General features: G+C 44.7%; 1 protein-coding gene across 1 annotated transcript in view; it reads right to left on the bottom strand.

Moving 5' to 3' along the window:
- The window catches only part of TRPC4AP (transient receptor potential cation channel subfamily C member 4 associated protein), an 80,337-nt gene that overhangs the window by 48,810 nt on the left and 11,431 nt on the right, over nucleotides 1–20,096 (bottom strand). Inside the window, exons 2-3 of the mRNA XM_077832515.1 lie at nucleotides 4,524–4,652; nucleotides 4,121–4,237 (exon numbers count right to left, since the gene is read on the bottom strand). Of these exons, the coding sequence (XP_077688641.1) occupies nucleotides 4,121–4,237; nucleotides 4,524–4,652 (246 nt within the window). The remainder of the gene's footprint in view (nucleotides 1–4,120; nucleotides 4,238–4,523; nucleotides 4,653–20,096) is intronic.

Genomic DNA, 20,096 nt, shown 5'->3' with positions numbered 1-20,096 from the left:
GCTGTACCAGGGTGAGGGTTGATTTCTGGACATTGATCTTCAGACCCAGTTCCATGAACAAGTCTATTGCGATATTGGTAATCCAGCAAGCCTCGTTGAAGGAGACCATCGTCCAGGTAGGGGTAGGTCATGATCCCCTGGGAGTGTAGGTGAGCAGCCACTACTGAGCAGACTTTGGAGAATACCGTTGGAGCTGATGATAGCCCGAAGGGGAGTACTCTGTACTGACAGTGGTCTTGTCCCAGGGTAAATCTGAGGAACAGCCTGTAGAACAGTAGGATTGAGATATGGAAATAGGTGTCCCGAAGGCTGAGGGCCGAAAACCAATCTCCCTGTTCCAATGATGGAATAATTGTTGCTAGAGTGGCCATCTTGAATTTTTGGGCTTTGACAAACTTGTTGCATGCTCTGATGTCTAGTACGGGTCTCCAACCTTCCTTCCTTCCTTTTTGGGTACTATGAAATAGCAAGAGAGAAAAAAAATCTTTGCCTCGTAGATGTCGAGATACTTGTTCTGGGGCTCCTAACTGGAGGAGGTGATCTATTTCTTGTTGTAGTAAACTCTCGTAAGAATGGTCCCTAAAGATGGATGGAGAAGTGTGTTGGGGACAGGGGTAGGTAAAATGGATGAATACCCCTATTGCAAATTATTTCCAAGACCCATTGGTCCGATGTTATATGTTCCCAGATGCTGCGGAACGTGGCAAGGTGGTAGTCAAATGGGTAGGATAGGTTGGTCAGCTGTAGTGGTTGAGGGGAATGGTTTGTCGACACCTTGACCGACATGTCAAAATTCATGTATGGAGGTGGATGGTTGTCACATGGAAGGCTGTGGACCTGATGGATTGCGTTTGGAGAACCTAGATTTCTTTCTTTGAGATTTGTAAAAAGCATTGAGTTGGGTATTGGGAGGTACAGGTTTTATGTTGGGGCTGTGGCCTAAATTTTCTCTTTTGTTCAGGCATATAGATCCCTAATGAGCAGAGAGTGGTCCTGGAATCTTTACGGGTATGCAAGGATGCATCAGTCTTTTCAGCAAAGAACTTGGTGCCTTCAAAGGGAAAGTCTTCAACAATCATCTGCACCTCTTTAGGGAAGCCTAAAAGGTGTAACCATGTTGTATGTCACATAACCACCGCCATAGAGATGGACCGGGACACTTATCAGCTGGATCGAGGGCTGACTGGAGTGCTGTTTTGGCTGTTGTCACTAGCTGCCCCTTCTGGACAATAGCTCGGAACTGGTCACGCTGTGACTCTGGGAGCTGATCAGTAAAGGTGTTGAGTTTTCAATAACTAACAGTCATATTTTGCTGTTTAGGCTTGATAATTTGTGATTCAAAATTGCAATGTGGCAGAGGAATCGGCTTTTCTCCCAAAGAGGTCCAAACATTTCCCATCCCTATTGTAAGGGGATGATCTCATTTGGTACTGGCGGCCCTGGGAGTTTACCGGGTCCACAACAATGGAGTTGGGGGCAGGGTAAAAAAGAATTCTGTCTCCCTAGCCAGAATGTAATATTTTTTATCAGCCTGTTTACAAGTAGGCATCACTGATGTTGGGGTTTACCATACACTTTTTGCAGGATCCAGGAGAGCCTCACTGAAGGGTAAGGCTATTCTGGAGGATGAGGAAGAGCGTAGGATGTCAAGGAGTTTGTGGTGAGTGTCCTTGACTTCCTCCAGGGGTATCTGCAGCATGTCTGCTACCCTTTTTGCCAAGGCCTGGAAGAGCTGGAAATCATTGGCTAAGGATGGTGGTGGAAGCATGATTGTCTCATCTGGAGAGGAGGAAGATATATTAGTTCTCGGTGTAACCTTCTCATATCTGTTCCTCCATAATCTCCTCTGGACATTCCGAGGTTCTGGATGCCATAGCCAAGGGAGAACGTCTCAGGGACTCACAGGTGAGGCTGGAAGCCTGAGAGGTGTGGGGGCGATATGCCACCCAGAGACCCCAGTAGGGCTACTCAAGTGGTGGGATAGAGCTTGGTCGTGCCCATGGCTGGCCGTATCATGGTGGCGGTGCAGCAGGCTGAGGGTATGCCTGAGGAGCCTCTTGATAATGGGCATCATAGAGAGCATGGAAGGAGTGGTGGGAGATGACCTCCTCTGGCTCACTGTCTGATTTGCCACTATACAATGGCAGGTGCATGGCAGAGTACCGGAGAGGATTCCCACACTTGGAGAAGACTCGGTACCAAAGTCTTGGTGCTGACAAGAGGAGACTCTGGTTTAACAGATATCCTGACATCTCCTGAGTGCTGGAATTCCCTGGAATTGAATCGGACCGATCCGGTGCTGTTGGTGGTACGGAGGAAGTCAGGGATCTTGCCTGCACCAAACGCTCCAGTGCTTGCTGGCTCACTGATGATGGTGCTGAAAGTACAGTGCGTACTGGAAGTGTCTTCTTACTGGTGTGCTCCCTGATCCTGTCTTTTGTCAATGCATCTGAAGAAGTGGGTATTCACCCACGAAAGCTTATGCTCCAATACATCTGTTAGTCTATAAGGTGGCACAGAACTCTTTGCCACTTTCACAGATCCAGACTAACATGGCTACCCCTCTGATCTTTGTCAATTGTTACAGTTGGGGCTTGGTGCCTGTGCCCATCAGGTCTTTGAGCGTGTCTATGGTACCTGCAGCTCCAGACCCTCGTAAGCTATAGGTACCAGGCTTGGATGGTCTTGGAGCAGACACTACCGAGCTTGCCGGAGACCTTTTGCAGCTAGCTCACGGCTCACTCTGGAGACTCACTGCTCTCTTTTTTAGATGTACAAGAGGGGATTTCTTTGACCCATAGTTCCTGGATGTTGAGGCCTATGGGGGAAAAGACTCATGCCTTCTGGGTGACTCCTGGCATGGACCCAGGGAAGGTTGGAGAGCTGCCTCCATCAGGATGATCTTCTGTCTCAACTCCCTATCCTTTTGAGACCTGGGTTTATTAAATTGTTGACAGAGACCCACATTCTGCAGAATGTGGTTTTCCCCCGAGGCAGCCTATGCAGCGAGAGTGTTTCTCTGCCACAGGGATGGCCTCCTGGCAAGAAAGGCACTTCTTGAAGCCTGGTGAGCTGGGCAAATCCTGTTAGAAAAAGGGGTCCCCAGTAAAAAAGGGGGGGAAATAGTTTCTGTTTTCAAAGAGAAAATAAAGAGAAAAAACAATTAAGACTGAAGGAGATTAACTACTAAAAATGCTAAAGTTGTTAATGATCACGAACAAACTGCTAACTGCTGTGTCTCTAGCCAGGGGCAGCTGAGAACAAACTGAGGGAGTTAGCTCCCATGTGCTGGTTAGCCTTGTGGAGGGGCACAAGGAGGACACTGCACATGCAGGTCGAATGGAGAACTTTAGTAGTAGTGTCCGATCAGTTGCATAGGGACACAAGCACACCTACAGTGAAGCATCCATAGGGACACTGCTCAAGAACTTCTGGCCTCAATCCCCAATTCTGCCCCCACTTCCCTACCACATAGCACAGAGATCCTTGGACAGAAGACACTTAAGGAGTGCCCAGTACCATTTGATTAGGTTTTTGTTTTTCGTTTGTGGGTTTTTTGTTTGTTTTTTTTTGGGGGGGGGGGGGGAGGGTTGCAGAACTTTAAGTATCCAAAGTATTGTTAGCATTTTCTTTTTTAAAGTGATATTTGCTTCTTTTCATGTTATACAAGTTATATATGTAATCAGAAATCTATTTTTTTTTTAAACTTAGTCTGGTATCTGTTTATCATTTCCAAGAATTTAGCAATTTTCTTAAACCCCACGGAAATATCAGGCAGCAATGTAAAAGAATATCATCTTTGTTATGTGCCCAAGAGCCCAAACAGAAACTCACCAAATCTTTTTATACCACATGGAAAAGAAAGTCTCTTGCTTTTGAACACGTAATATCTTGGAAAGTACTTGCAAACCAAACTGAAAGCAGACGTAATCTTGTGGTGATTCTCTTATGAAATCAAACATATATGACAGTACAACCAAAGCTTCTAATCATATGTGATTTGCATTTATAGTCCCTCCCAACTGTTTGATTTAAAGACACTTTTCCCATTTACTCTCATTAAAAGCCTCAGAGGGTTTCTCAACTATAGCCACGGTTAACAAAAACCCCAAACACTTACATCTACTCCTCCAAACAAATCAAATGTGTAGGTGTTTGGGAAAGTGGATTCTTGAGCAGCTTTTCTATCTTCCGTGACAAACGCCATGGCCTCCATTGAGAGAAGTGGAGAAATTTCCTGAGAAGAAAAAAAAATGCCACCACCACATTCAGTCAAAACACTAGCAATGTACAATTTCTGTAACTGCCCTAGAATAACTGGATAATCATCTGATCCCTAGTTGTGATTACATGCCTCTTTATTTATTCCACTTCATAGATGGGCATTACTCCATATGCCCAATTTCAAGGACTGAAGCTACAACTGCATGAAGTCAAGTTTCCCAACATGCAACAGTTGAAGAGACTGGCTTCCAAGAAGCAGGGTGGTATTTCAGTAGAGTCAGTGACTGAGTATAGATTACCTTGAGGATGCTTTGGCACTGAGAGAAGTCGCTGTTCGGATGGCTGTTCTCATATAGTTTCTGCAACAGCAGGGGAATTCCATTCCATTTTGCTTGTTTATCCCTTTCCTTTAACAAGGCCTCAGTGATCTATGACAAGGGAGAATACCATTGGCTTTCAGACTAACATTTGCTTACCCCTTCCCCATACTGCATGCCACCATCAGGTAAGCTCATGACTCACCATTGTTATGCTCCCAAATTTGGTGAGCTCTCGCTTATTTTACTCCATTTTAACCACTGAACGTTTCCATACAACACAAACAAAGGAATAATTGAAGGGGTTCTCTAATTTTAAGGTAAATAAACCATAAAAATGAGAAAACAAGAATCTATATTTGGGTACCAAATAAGATTATTCCAGCACAACAGAGCAAGAGAACATCCGTACCAGAATACCCAATAGTAGAGATCAGCATTTCGCCTCTCAAACCACTGGTCCAGGACCAACGTCTGAATAATCTTACTGATCCTGAAAGGGTTCATACTGGTTTGCCAAGGTGTTGTAGGCATTACAGGATGAGAGATCTTTGTGCAAGGATGTCACTTAGTATATTAAATATTTCTTTCCACACTTATGATATTGTCTATAAAATCTCGGTAGTTCCATTACATTTAGTAAGTTCATATTTCTCCCTGTGAGATTAGTAAAGCCAGCATCATAAGCAGCTCCTGTTTCCTCTTTCAGAAATTACACTGGCCCAGCGAAGTGGAGAGAAGGTTGGAGTTAAAATAAAATTAGACATAAAGGCTCTACCAACAGCAAGTAACAAGAAAGAATAAATACTCCCCAAAAGTCCTCACCACCTCTTTAGCTGAAGTGATCCACACTTCCTCAAAACTTTGGAAGTTCCCTCCAAAATGATGTACCAACACTGCTTTGAGCATTGTACTTAATAGCCTTGGCTCAATAGGTGGGAGGATCGACAGCCAGGGAGATCAATAGGAAAAGAAGGTTAGTGACTTTAGAGGTAGCCTGAAACAGTGAAGCTAAATTCTTGCCGCTGGAAGGTCCTTTCTATTTGTATAGGTTTTCTTTAGTCTTGTCTGAAATCTGATATCATAAGGCTCCCCTTGATTGTGGATACAAACAACTGTTTTTAATGTCAGAAGCAACACAGGACAGATCGCTTTGCAGATAACTACGGCAAAAGATTCATAGTGAAGATGTAAACAAACTACTGAAGTTTTGTGGAACTACGAGAGGTTTTCTAGTCATCGGGCAAGAAAAGTGACAAAAACAATCCAATGAAAAATTAAATTAAATGCCCTCTGTGCTTAAAAGATTATCAGTTACCATACTGCCTTTGATTCACCCTCTCCCCAGAAGAATTCAAGGGAACATGAGCTACTGAATGCTAGACTCATTAACACATACAGAGCGGAAATTTCAAGCTGCTTTCACAAAATAAAGAAGAGGCTGCTAAATTTATGCTGAAATTCAAGAGTGGGAGAGAGAGGATTCAGATAATAGAGCCCTGCACAGATACAAAAATATGGATCCGCAGTATTTTACCTGTATCCACATCTGCACCCAGCAGCAACAAGCCGTTTCAAGCGCTAGCGAATGAGGGGGATGGGGGGGGGGTCTTGAAGGAAAGAGGCATCAAGAGGGTGGGGACTGGGAGTAAGGGGCAGCACAGGGGCGGGGTCTCGAGGAGACAGGACAGCGTGGAGGGAGGGCTGGGTGGAAGGGGCACTGCACCCATGTCTAGTTGGCAGCCGGTATCGAGTGGAGTGCCCCAGGGGTCGGTCCTGCGGCCGGTTTTGTTCAATATCTTCATAAATGATCTGGAGGATGGTGTGGATTGCACTCTCAGCAAATTTGCGGATGATACTAAACTGGGAGGAGTGGTAGATACACTGGAGGGGAGGGATAGGATACAGAAGGACCTAGACAAATTGGAGGATTGGGCCAAAAGAAATCTGATGAGGTTCAATAAGGATAAGTGCAGGGTCCTGCACTTAGGACGGAAGAATCCAATGCACCGCTACAGACTAGGGACCGAATGGCTAGGCAGCAGTTCTGCAGAAAAGGACCTAGGGGTGACAGTGGACGAGAAGCTGGATATGAGTCAGCAGTGTGCCCTTGTTGCCAAGAAGGCCAATGGCATTTTGGGATGTATAAGTAGGGGCATAGCGAGCAGATCGAGGGAAGTGATCGTTCCCCTCTATTCGACATTGGTGAGGCCTCATCTGGAGTACTGTGTCCAGTTTTGGGCCCCACACTACAAGAAGGATGTGGATAAATTGGAGAGAGTCCAGCGAAGGGCAACAAAAATGATTAGGGGTCTAGAACACATGACTTATGAGGAGAGGCTGAGGGAGCTGGGATTGTTTAGCCTGCAGAAGAGAAGAATGAGGGGGGATTTGATAGCTGCTTTCAACTACCTGAAAGGGGGTTCCAAAGAGGATGGATCTAGACTGTTCTCAATGGTAGCAGATGACAGAACGAGGAGTAATGGTCTCAAGTTGCAGTGGGGGAGGTTTAGATTGGATATTAGGAAAAACTTTTTCACTAAGAGGGTGGTGAAACACTGGAATGCGTTACCTAGGGAGGTGGTAGAATCTCCTTCCTTAGAGGTTTTTAAGGTCAGGCTTGACAAAGCCCTGGCTGGGATGATTTAACTGGGAATTGGTCCTGCTTCGAGCAGGGGGTTGGACTAGATGACCTTCTGGGGTCCCTTCCAACCCTGATATTCTATGATTCTATGATCACATGCTGTTCCTGGGAGCTTGTGAGCGACACACAGCAGCAGCGCTGTGTTGCATCACAGTGGGACAGAGGAGTGAGGAATTGGGGCCCTGCCCTCTCCAATCCCTGTGGCTGGGGGTGGGCCCTGCCGCTTAGGAGCTGGCAGGCTGGGCCCTGGACTGGGAGCACGTCCAATGTTGCCGGGCCGGGCCCTGGTGGGGACGCTGGCGCTGCCTGAGGGGCTCGAGCTGCTGGACAGGAAGCAGCGCAGCGAACAAGTGCTGGAGAGCCCCGACTCTGACCTGCCGTCCAGCCACTGGCTGTTGGCCCCAAGCACTCTGTGCCTCCTGGGCTGCCCGAGTCGCCGCCAGGGAGAAGAGCCCTGCGTGGTTGTATCCGCATCCAATCCACTATCTGCAAAAATGGTCCGCGTATGCGGGTATCTGCGGATTTGCAGGGCTCTTCAGAAAAACTAGATAGAAAACAATGAGAGGTCACGAGAGAAATTTAAAACCATCCCAGGTGATGCTCAAAATTCCTTAAAACAATTGTTACAGTAAGTTCCTGGCATTAGTTTACGACTCAGTATTTAGTCTGAGATACATTTAAAGACACCTATCAAAGGCTCTAGGCACCTTTGACCTATGTTTAACATACATACTCCAACTAGAACAGTAAACGCAGCATCCTTCCCAAAACCAGTGAGACAAGATACCCAACACCCACACTGTGCCCAAGAGATGGCCCTTAGCATACCCCTGCCTCTCCAAAAGCTCAGAAAAAAAGATGGACTTCGCAGCAAACCTAGGTTAACAGAATTAGGCTGTTCTGGACTGGTTTACTGGCAGCAGGGCCACTGGAAAATGAATTCCAAAGTCAAAGGCCCCTCAGATCACTCTGTCAGCAGTCCTTCAAAGTCACCAGTCCACAAATCCTAAAGTGGTAGGCCAGAAAAGCAATGCCCTACACTCAACTCAATGGCATTTCTGTTTGTATGCAACGCAATAACTTTGGAATTAATCAGATGCAATTTTCAAAAGTTTCAGGCATGAAAGGGCAGAACTGTTGATTTTGATGGGGGCTGGGGGAGAGACGAGAGAGAAAACCAGAAAAGCCTATTGCCACAAAAACCAGGGGTTTTGATTTTCACTAACACCAACAACAACAGGGTTCTGACCAGAGAAAGAGGGGCCTTGCTATAGTGGGGGAGAGGGCCCAGCTGGCTGTACAGCTTGGCTTATATAAGCAATTACGTATTCAACCCTCTAGTAAGTTAGTGCTTTTCATGACCCATTTGAATACTGTGGTAGAGTCCCAGATTCTAAGCTGTTTTAATGAGGGTAGCAATATCTTATACCTCTACCTATACATTGCTCTCTTTCTTTAGTGAAAAGAAAAGGAGTACTTGTGGCACCTTAGAGACTAACCAATTTATTTGAGCATAAGCTTTCGTGAGCTACAGCTCACTTCATCGGATGCATAAAAGTGGAAAATGCAGTGAGGATGTTTTTATACACAGACCATGAAAAAATGGGTGTTTATCACTTCAAAAGGTTTTCTCCCCCCACCCCACTCTCCTGCTGGTAATAGCTTATCTTATAAGCTATTTGAAGTGATAAACACCCATTTTTTCATGGTCTGTGTGTATAAAAACATCCTCACTGCATTTTCCACTTTTATGCATCCGATGAAGTGAGCTGTAGCTCACGAAAGCTTATGCTCAAATAAATTGGTTAGTCTCTAAGGTGCCACGCGTACTCCTTTTTGCAAATACAGACGAACACGGCTGCTACTCTGAAACCTTTCTTTAGTGAGTCACCAACATGCTCCTGTCCCCATTGCGCAAGATTGAGCATTAATGGCACTTCAATGAGTAGAAAAAGGGCCTGCTTATGAAATCAAATTTGTTCAGGGATATAAGCTTCTTTTCTTAGTAGTTCCTTTTTGCTAGTTATGGCAGGAGGGACGACACTCAACAACAAGAGGCTGGACAGTGTTGATTGGTACCAACAGTGTCAACTTTCCTTTGTAGGAAAGCCTAAAGAGCATTGTAACCCGCTACACTTGAGTCAATTTACAGTATTGTGTAGTAGCTAGTCCAAAATAGAAGAGTGCTGTCAAAAATTGAGCCTTATATAAAGACCTTAATCCCAACAAACCAGAAATGGAAGGGGGCGGGGAAGAATTGGAGATAACCCTATCTCCTTAATCTTGAAAGTCTATGAAGATTCCGAATGCAGTTTGATGCAGATTCCAGTTGGGATGCATAGCAGCAGAGAAAATACAGATCTTCCCCAAGGTGGACTACTTCCTGAGTGGATGGAGCGGGGAGGGGAAGTTCTTGGCAGGCTGTGAGGGTTTTTTAACAGGGGCAGTGCCCCAAAATTAAACACACCAGGAAAACACCAAAGATCTCCCAACTTAAATTGGAAAAAGATGGAAGGATTTCAACAGTGTTTAGGTATCTCACGAACTAGGACCTGAAGAGTGGGGGCAATGGATGCTTGAAAGCATATATAAACTGCACCAAATGCACTCACCGTGCGAAACCTTCTACAGATTCTCATTTCTAAGTCTCTCAATTCCAGGAGAAGTATATGCCACAACAAAGAGCACTTGCTGGAGAGTCTGGAATGGAAAGAACCTTTACTCAACTCAATACTACCAGCTGTTTTTAAGAGAGTTTCCAGAGCCCCCCTGCCATTACCAAGAAGGAACTAGTCACAAAAAAGAGTAGGAAGCAAAGCTTCCTAGAACCTGGAAGCGGAGGACTCAGTATCATCCACCGCAATGTGGTCTGTGAATTATACCTTGCAAATCTAAATTACTGTATTGAGCACTTCCATACTAAGACAGACACTAAAATTTTTACATACAAAAAACTACATTAAAATCTACCATAAAAAGAACATTACATTTGCTAATTCAAGCACTCAAGTTACGAAATGCCAGAATTAAGGTTTCCCATGCAACCTTCATTTGACTCCCTTGTGTGTATGCATTATGATACACTCTAATTACAGGATCGTAGTCTATTTTTTCCCCCACAGCACCTGTCTCATTCAATTCACAGGATGGACTGTGTTCAGAGGCTTCCAACCTGCTAACCCTTATGCATATGCTCAACTTTGCTACCATGAGTGCTCCCACTGACCTGGGCATGTTGTGATAACTGGGCCTATAAATTTGCCCTAATTGTGAGCTCAGCCATGAGGAGTATACATTCATAAAATGTCATAACCACCTATAACAACAAATGTTGATGGGAAAAAGTGAAAAAGCAAGACAGAAAAACTGAATTAGTCCAAACAAAAAAGGCCTACAGCTATAACTCAAGGACTGTTTTATGGAAAACAAGAGAAGTGTAGAAACAGAAATCAGTAAACCAAAACTAGTGTGTCAAAAATTAGGCCTAACTGGTGGACACCATAGTAAGGGGAATGGGCTATTCCACCCATCACTCCCTTTAAGGACCCAAAAGAAAGACTTGGGGAGAAAAATTGGCTACTGGAGTGAGCTTCACCATCATGACTTACACCCCCACCATCTCTTGAGACCCCAGGCCTTTGTTATCCTCATCCTGAAGGATGTCCTGACCAGACCAGGCCAGAAAGAGGACCCAGGTGACATTGCCACCTCTGCCAGCTCTGGCTGAAATCCAACTACTACCTGGGATGTGAGATTTCATTCCCTCCCCCCGTCCTTTTCCTTCCCAACCTTATTTCTTCTCTTTTTCTCTCTCTCCTTTTGCCTTCTGTTTAATAAGAATCTGGCTTAGTCATCCAAGACTATATATTTTGCAACACTGCTGCAAGCCTGTGACCAGAAAGAGGCAGCTAAAAGCAATACCCTAAACAGCCTCATCCTGGTACAAGTTTGCCAAGTCTCCGTGTGCCCATCCTAGACACTACAGAAATATTCCTACTGATACCCTTGCCAAATTTCAAGTTTTCTGTGACGAAGCTAGAGCTTCTCAACAAAATGGTTGTAAGATGTTTTTTCCTAACCTCATTGTGAGAAAAAAGCTGAACTGTTTTTGCTGAAGTTTTCCAACAAAATTCAGCCTGAAGCAGACATCTGGTATGAAAAATTTCAGCCCAAACATTAAGTTTGGCTAAGTTTAAGCAACTGAAAACATGGTCTTACAATGGAAAATGCTAGGCAACCTTAACTAGAGGTGTCACTACCAGCACGACCCATAATACATTAGATAGGAAGAACAGTACAAAACGAAGCAGCTAATTCCTGAGACTTGCTGAAACTTTGAGTGTTGGAAGCTGCATGCCCACAAAATTGTTAGTAGAAAGGTTTCGGCTCACAAGCTATGCGGATCTCACAACACTGCTGTGGGGCAGAGGCTTACCCTGTGTAAGGTAATTACAACCAGGTAATTGCCCTCAAATACTTCCTGAACCTCCCTTCCCAGCTCTCTATAATCTAAGGCTAAATCTATACTAAGGAGTTACGTCAACCCAGCCACATCCCTGAGCAATGTAATTACGCCAACCTAACTCCTGGTGCAGACAATGCAGTGATGACAGAAGAACTCTTCCATCAACCATTGTTGCCAAGAAGGCCAATGGCATTTTGGGATGTATATGTAGGGGCATTGCCAGCAGATCGAGAGACGTGATCATTCCCCTCTATTCGACATTGGTGAGGCCTCATCTGGAGTACTGTGTCCAGTTTTGGGCCCCACACTACAAGAAGGATGTGGAAAAATTGGAAAGAGTCCAGAGGAGGGCAACAAAAATGATTAGGGGACTGGAACACATGACTTATGAGGAGAGGCTGAGGGAACTGGGATTGTTTAGTCTGCGGAAGATAAGAATGAGGGGGGATTTGGTAGCTGCTTTCCACTACCTGAAAGGGGGTTCCAAAGAGGATGGATCTAGACTGTTCTCAGTGGTAGCTGATGACAGAACAAGGAGTAATGGTCTCAATTTGCATTGGGGGAGGTTTAGGTTGGATATTAAGAAAAACTTTCACTAGGAGGGTGGTGAAGCACTGGAATGCATTACCTAGGGAGGTGGTGGAATCTCCTTCCTTAGATATTTTTAAGGTCAGGCTTGACGAAGCCCTGGCTGGGATGATTTAGTTGGGGATTGGTCCTGCTTTGAGCAGGGGGTTGGACTAGATGACCTCCTGAGGTCCCTTCCAACCCTGATATTCTATGAACCTAGATACCACCTCTCAGGGAGGCGGATTAACGATAATAGGAGAACCCCTTCCATTGTTGTAATGAATGTCTACACTGCAACACTGCGGCTGTGACACTGCATTACTATAAGGCCTGGTTTTACACTACAGTTAGGTTGACAAGGCAGCTTATGTTGACCTATGTCAGTGTACACACTACAGCCTTGCTCCCGCTGATGTCAGTGCCCTACTACACTGGCAGGCATAGGGATTATGTTGGTGTAGTTAGGGCGACACAGTGTCAACGTAAACACTGTATTATTTACATTCGCTGTTGGCAAGAAAGCCAAAATTGACAAGAAAGTCCTGCTCCCTAGCTGGGTTACTGCCGGGTCTTCGCTCCAAACCAGGCTACCACCCAGGCTCCCAGCTTGGGCTGCCCCCCCACCCCGCCCCCCAGTCCTGGCTTGGAGCTCTGCTTCCCCCCCCCCAGCTGTATCAAGACTCCAGGCTCAGAGCCCAGCTCTCAGCTTCCCTGCTGGGAGCACAGCAGCTGACTGGACTCAGAGTGTAGCTCCCCACTTCCCAGCTGGGAGCGGGAAGCCCCAGGCAGCTTCCTCCCTTCCCCCCTCCTCCCCCCACCTGCAAATGGGAAGGCAAGAAGCCCCAGATGGCAGCTGGGTTCGTGGTGGGTAGCTGCGCAGAGCTCAGAGCCCTGGCTCTCAGCCCCCCACACTACCCACTCTTCAGTCGGTGGAAGAGCTCCTCGTGAGGATGCGCCCCACCAACAGAAAGAGGGCAGTGTGTACATCAGCCACCACAGTTATTACTGTGGTGGCTATAGGTCAACCTAACTTAGGTCAATTTAAGATTGTAGTGTAGACATGCCCTAACCGTAGACATAGCTTAAGATACCCATCTCTATGCATGGCTTCAGTCTTCTTCTTTCATACGGAAATAGCAACATTTATAAGTTAATAGGTCTGAAATCCATCTGAGGGCTTCAGGAACTGCAGAATACACCTTTGCTAATCTTCCTGGAAAGGAAAACATGGCTCCATTAACTCATAGGGAGATGACTGTTTATCCCCACGATACTCCTTTCACAGACAGTGCACCTTTGGCCAGCTCATGAATGGCACCAACAAAATCACGTTCAGCCTCCTTCTGTAAGAAGGATCAGCATGATATGGGGCACTCACAACTTCTCACCCAAAGAAAAGGGGTTCTTCGGTAGGATTATTCTACCCTCCTTCATCCCCTGCATATTCATGCAAAATTTAGACTGAGAACTCCACAATGAAGTTTGCCCCTGTTGTGTTGAGTCAGATGGGCAATCCGCTGCAGGAGAACCTGCTGAGAAATGCTTACAGAACAATGGCACACCTATTGTAATCAGAGAACATTCATACCCAGGCAGAGTCCACCACCACATTTCAAAACACTCTGGAGTCTCTTTATCCTAGAAATGTAGCCTCTTGGACATCACCATAGACCAGTAGTCCCCAAATTGTGGGGCATGGAGGAATGTTGGGAGGGGGGCACAAAGCAGAGCCTGGACCAGCCCCCACAGGGGGCGGGGAGGGAGCAACACCCAGCCCCGCTCTGCCCTCAGCCCCCTGTCCCCAGCCCAAGCTCTGGTCCCACTTCCAGCCCCCTGGCCCCAGCCCCAGTTCCGGTCCCGACAGTGGCCCCTCGCTCCCAGCCGCAGCCCCCAGCCCCTGGCAGGCAGGGGCACGGGCCAAGTAATGGGGGGGGGCCCCCATGACCAAAAAAGTTTGAGGACCATTGACAGATTCAGATAAACAGAAGTTCCAGGCTACGACTACCAGACTTTCCCTAGGGATGGGACTGTATTGCTTTCATCTGTTCTTCCAGTGAACACAGACATGTCTCAAGCAGGAACATTTTGGATTTTATTGTTTAATTGTACCCGAGGCCCATCATTCAACAAACAATCCACTGAATTTAGAATACATACTATGCATGCATGTGCATACAGCCCCTCTTGAAGCTTGAGCTTTCATATCAAGTACAACACTTATCAGCTACATCTGGTCAGCAATTTTAACAAAATGTTCTTTTCCATCAGAGAATGCTGATTCGCCAGAAGTGAAATACCTGTTTCTCTGCTCCAAGATGGAATTTTGGTCAACATCTGAGACACCCACCCCAGAATAGCCACTAGTTCTGTGGTTGAGGCATTCACCTGCAATGTGGGAGACCCAGACACAAGACCAGTCTCTGAATCAGGAAAAGCATCAGGTAAAGCAGGGACCTGAACCTGGGTCTCCCACATCCCAGGTTAGGGACTTAATCACTGGACTATGGATATTCAAGGACAGGAGTCCCTTGTTTTCACAAAAAAATTCCAAGAGGTGTTGGTTCATACTGATGCACCACACCGAGGTTTCAGCATTTGGCTTTGATTCACAAATAAGAATTTTTGCTTTCCACCTTGCCCTATTGTCAGCATCTGATTTAGGCTTGAGCTCCTTTGGGCGGAGACCTTGTCTCCATCTGTATGCACAGTACAGTGCCAAACACACTGACAGCACTTACCCAGCATGCTCTTCAGACAAAACAAAATCTTGTCAAGCTGAACTGAAGCTCCTGAGATAGAAAAAATTCCATCTCTAATTAGAAATCCGACAGGCATTCGATCCTGTAGATCCCCCCCACCCCCACAGTAGGGCTCCTTTCTCACTGAAGTACTTAACCCAAGGTAAGAAGCTTGTTCAAGAGGCTTACATTTCATGGCTTTCAAGCTCTATCTTTAGTTAGCTAGTATATCAGAGCTGCGCGAGAGCGACAGTACAGACGCGTTTACACGCGAATCTGCTTACCGCACGGTAGCGCCATGCTTCCCAGTGCTACCTATTTAACACGCGAGACTCGTTAATACGCGGTACAGGAACTTGCTATGTAGCGCTACAGATTTGCTCACTAACTCACGGACATAGAAATCGACAGGAAGTACAGAGCGGAAATGTGTTGTACATCTTTACCGATATTGGTAAAGACATATCACGCACGCTTAGTCATGGTCACGCTAGAGAGATATATAATATATACTCGTTATATAGTAATATATATATACACACACACACACACTACATTAGAAAATTTTAACCCTAGGCCTAATACTGCATAATGGCAGAGGGAAAGCATCAGCGTTCCTACACGGTAGAAGAAAAGCTAGCTGCAATAGATCGAGTAAGTAGCAGAGAAACCCAGGTCAAAGTTTCAAAAGATATTGGGACTGCTGAATCTACTCTCCGAGGATGGCTAAAAAACTAATCTAAACTGAATGGCTTTGTACAATATATCGATTCTGCCGCGGGGCTTAAGCAAAAACCTGTGCGCTATTCAGCAAAACCCACAATAGACAAAGCCATGTGCACGGGGTTTGCTCGGGAAAGGCTGAAAGGAATGCCACTAAGTGGGCCAATTCTTCAAGCCCAAGCGACAAAATTTGGAAATTTAATGGGGGATGAATCATTCCAAGCCAGCAAGGGGTTTATAAGTCATTTTAAAAAGCGTCATGGCATAGCGCAGGTATCGACTTCTGGAGAAAGCCGATCAACCGATGAATCGGCCGCCAACGCGTTTCCCGCAGAGTTAAAATCTATTTTACAAAATGAAGACTACCACGAAGAACAACTTTATAGTTGAGATGAAACATCTTTATTTGGAAAACTGCTACCTGACAAGACTTTAGCCTTTAATTATGAGACACAGAAAACAGCTGGATTTAAAAAGATAAAAGATTGTGTGACTCTTCCTTTTTGTAGTAATAAGACAGGCAGCCATAAGCTTGCCCCCTTCTCATTGGCCACTTTCATAACCCTCGCTGCTTTAATCAACTCAATAGATCCAAACTGCCAGTAATATACGCTAACAGCAAAAACGCTTGGATGACTGGTTCCACAACAGCTTTGTTCCAGCTGTTCGTAAGTATCTGCGGTTGAAGAAACTTGAAGCCAAAGCACTTTTGCTACTTGACAATTGTCCAGCCCATCCTCCAGCTGAATCACTGGTATCGAGCGATGGAAAAATTCGAGTGCTATATCTACCATTCAACACAACATCAAAAATTCAACCTTTAGACCAGGGCATTATTCACAATTTTAAAAACAATTATCGATGGGAGCGGATTTTGGCAATCGTGTCATGCACGTCTTCAGGCATTTCTGAATTCCTGAAACAGTTAAACATGAAGGAAATTGTTTGTTTAGTTAAAGTTTGGGAAGGAGTAAAACAAAAGTCCATTGAAAACTGCTGGATGAAGGCTCTCGGCGATGCCTTTCCCATCAAAGACGGCTCAGACTCGGAAAACTCCAGCAGTGGCATCGATTCAGAGCCAGACTTCGAAGGATTTTCAGAAGACATCCTACAAACACGAACACGACAAAAGAGGATAAAGGTAAAATTCTCTTTCCAATGATAAAAGATTTTAGTTTGGATACATGGCTAGAAATCATTACCGAGTGAGTGGCTGAAGATGGATGAAGATTGCCTGACTTCAGAATTTCTGTCTGAGGAAGAAACATTAATGGGCTGCGAGGCTACGTCTGACTGCGAAAGTGATGGCGAGGATGTCGTTGAAAAAGTCAAAATTTCACCCACAGAAGCCCGTAGTGCTGTAGAAACTATTGTAAGATTTGTGGAGGAGCAAAATGCAGAAATATCGAAATCATTCATCTGTGGCAAATGACAGACTTCATAAGAAAGAAAAAAAATTCGAGCCAGAAAGAGCAGAAAATAACTGTGTTTTTTCTAAGTGAATCAGAGACTCTTTTTTCAGCATGGCCCTGTTAACCCGCGGTCCATTAACACGCGGTCGTGACTGCTTGACTCCCGACATCCAAGCGTAAATGGGTCTGTACTGTACTTCCAAGAAGCCTGACATGAGTGGATACTAGCATAGAAGTAAGCTAGGAAGAAAAGAGTTTCAACATGTATGAGGGACAAATTTGAAAACAGTAACCTAAGAGGGAACATTACACATTGAACAATGACAAGAACTCACTTTCCTTTGACAAACTTTATTTTAAAAAAATACATTATGCCTGTACACTGTGATTGCTTCGCAGAAGTCCAATAGACCTCATGGTAACCTATTTTTAAAAGTTACAATCTGATGGTGAATTTGTTGCTGAAAGGAGGGATTGAGGTAGACAGTTTACATTTGAGAATCACATATTCAGTCAAGCTCAGCACAGCAGCATGAAAGAGGAGTATTTTCACCATGAATAAAGAACACTCAAGTGTAACTGGCATGTCTGAGCTAACTGCTAGGGCAGCTATGCCAGGAATCTAGAGTTTGTGATACTGGCTGGATACTCCATGACACCAATGAAACAAATTATTATTTTCTTTAATAAAAGGGTGACACACTGGCAATAAACTCTGTAATGCTAATTATTATTAAATATTTGTAATTACAATTCAGTTTACATATGGTAAGACAAAGTATACTTCTCAGTATGGTTAATAGTGTTAGGCCCCAAACCACTTCTGTTCAAGAATATTTAGTGTTACTGTAAAGCATGGAAGATACTCAGCAAAGTAGATACAGCTAAGGAGATTCCTTTAGCTTTGCAAATGTTTCAGTTCTCCTGCGCAAATAGGGCAGTTTCACTTAATAGCAGAAACCTGACATGATCCTGGGAAGGGACAAAGACAAGGAAATGAAGAAAGATGAAAGAGAAAACAAAAAGGGAACAAAAAGAAAAAGAGTACTTGTGGCACCTTAGAGACTAACAAATTTATCTGAGCATAAACTTTCGTGAACTACAGCTCACTTCATCTCACGAAAGCTTATGCTCAAATAAATTTGTTAGTCTCTAAGGTGCCACAAGTCCTCCTTTTCTTTTTGCGAATACAGACTAACATGGCTGCTACTCTGTAACCTGTCAAAAAGGGAACAGAAAGTGATGCCCCATCCTCACAGTCACCATGGTTTGGATAATGGGAACTAGAAAGAAGCGTTCTTCGCCCTAATGCCTAGTGGAGAGAAGGAAGAGAAAATTCCGCACTTAACTACAATGGAGTGGAGACTACTCCTTTGCATCTGTCTTGCAAAATGGGGAGAGGGCACACTCCCACAGTGGAAGAACCCTCAGGGAAGTCTTGCATGGTAGACGAGAAAGACACCAGGCTACCTATTATGTAGCTGCCAGAGGGCTTTCCCCCAGTCTAGTAAGTACCTAGTAAAGTGTTTCAAAACCAGCTTTTTCACCAATACAGTTGCAATATGCAACTGAACCAAGAAACAGATCATTTTTTCCATGCAGACAGACACTGCTTTAGACAGTTGTGGTAAGCTGAGTTGTTTGGAAAGAGAGGTTCTAAACTTCCTTGGGAATATACCAGTGGTGAACAAAAGGAAGTCCATATGAATACATCACTGTATGAAGGACACATGGCTAAGTAAATAACGTACATAGAAAACATCAGAACTTCAAAGCTAGAAATCTGATACATGAAAGAATAAAACCCAGTGTACGCTAAAGTCGCAGTTTATCATTTTCCTTAATGTACATGCATCTCATGTGAAGTAGGGCTCACTTTAGAATAAAGCACAAATTGTTTTTCACCTGGAACAAAAGTTTGGGGAGTGTCCCAACTAGATATAAACTAAAGTAATTAGTATATACAAACAGGCAATCAATTAACCCAAGTTAAAAAAATTCTAGCACACACATCCCTATGTGTGTGCTAGAATCTCAATGCACACGCATCACTACTAATAACCAGAGTTTGAAAAATGTACCAGCCATCTGTTGCCAGAGGACTACACCCAATAGGAACAGACCAATATCAAAGGAGGAGTCTGTAGCAAGGTCCAGGGACAATGCCCTGATATAAAGCCCAGATGCCACCCTCCAGGCCATGGGAAAGGTGCTATAATGATGCCTAGTTCAACTCAGAAGACATTACTAACCAGACAAGCAATCCAAGCACTGCAAGGTATAACGACAGATACCTCTGTCAAAGCATCTGCCCAGGACAGGGTTTTAATGTGCAAGAGGTTTTTACCCTGTGTCCATTAGTCATTATTGCGCTTTTCAGATTCAGTGATAGTATTGCCTTTGTTAGCATCCTATCTGTCCTCTTTCCTTGGGTAATAAAGTCCACACTCTTATCCACCTTTCTCCCCCGACTCCCACACAAAAATTAACGGCAAGTGAGAACATAAGAACAGTCATACTGGGTCAGACCAATGCCCCATCCAGCCCTGTATCCAGTCTTTGACAGTGGCCAACGCCAGAGGCAAATGTACAGAATAGGGCAATTATCTAGTGATCCATACTATCGGCCAGTCCCAGCATCTGGCAACAGAAGTTACTTCTGCTAATTTGAAGAAATCTCTCTAGCACTGCCCCAATATTTTGAAAGGGAGAGAAGGAATTATGTGTCACTCTCTCTCTGGGTTTGCAATATGCTTTGCATTTTCCCTTATCTAACTTTAGCTGGTGGGTCCATTATTCTGTATTTGGTTGAGTCTACCTTGGCTTTGCATATTTCTACTGAGGTGATGTCATCTGCTAATGTGCAGATTTTGTACAAGCATCTGCACCAATCCAGATTGCTGGCTGGTGGTTCTTTGCAGTTGTTTTGGTTTAGGTCTTGGTCTTGTGATTTTGGTAATAGCCTCTGGCTAATGGATTTCTAGTAAATGAGAAGTCAGCTCC

This window comes from Eretmochelys imbricata, chromosome 13 (genome assembly GCF_965152235.1).
Source record: "Eretmochelys imbricata isolate rEreImb1 chromosome 13, rEreImb1.hap1, whole genome shotgun sequence".
NCBI classification, from domain to species: Eukaryota; Metazoa; Chordata; order Testudines; family Cheloniidae; genus Eretmochelys; species Eretmochelys imbricata.
Note: the sequence above shows the minus strand (reverse complement) of the source record. Positions and strands in the feature narration are given on the sequence as shown.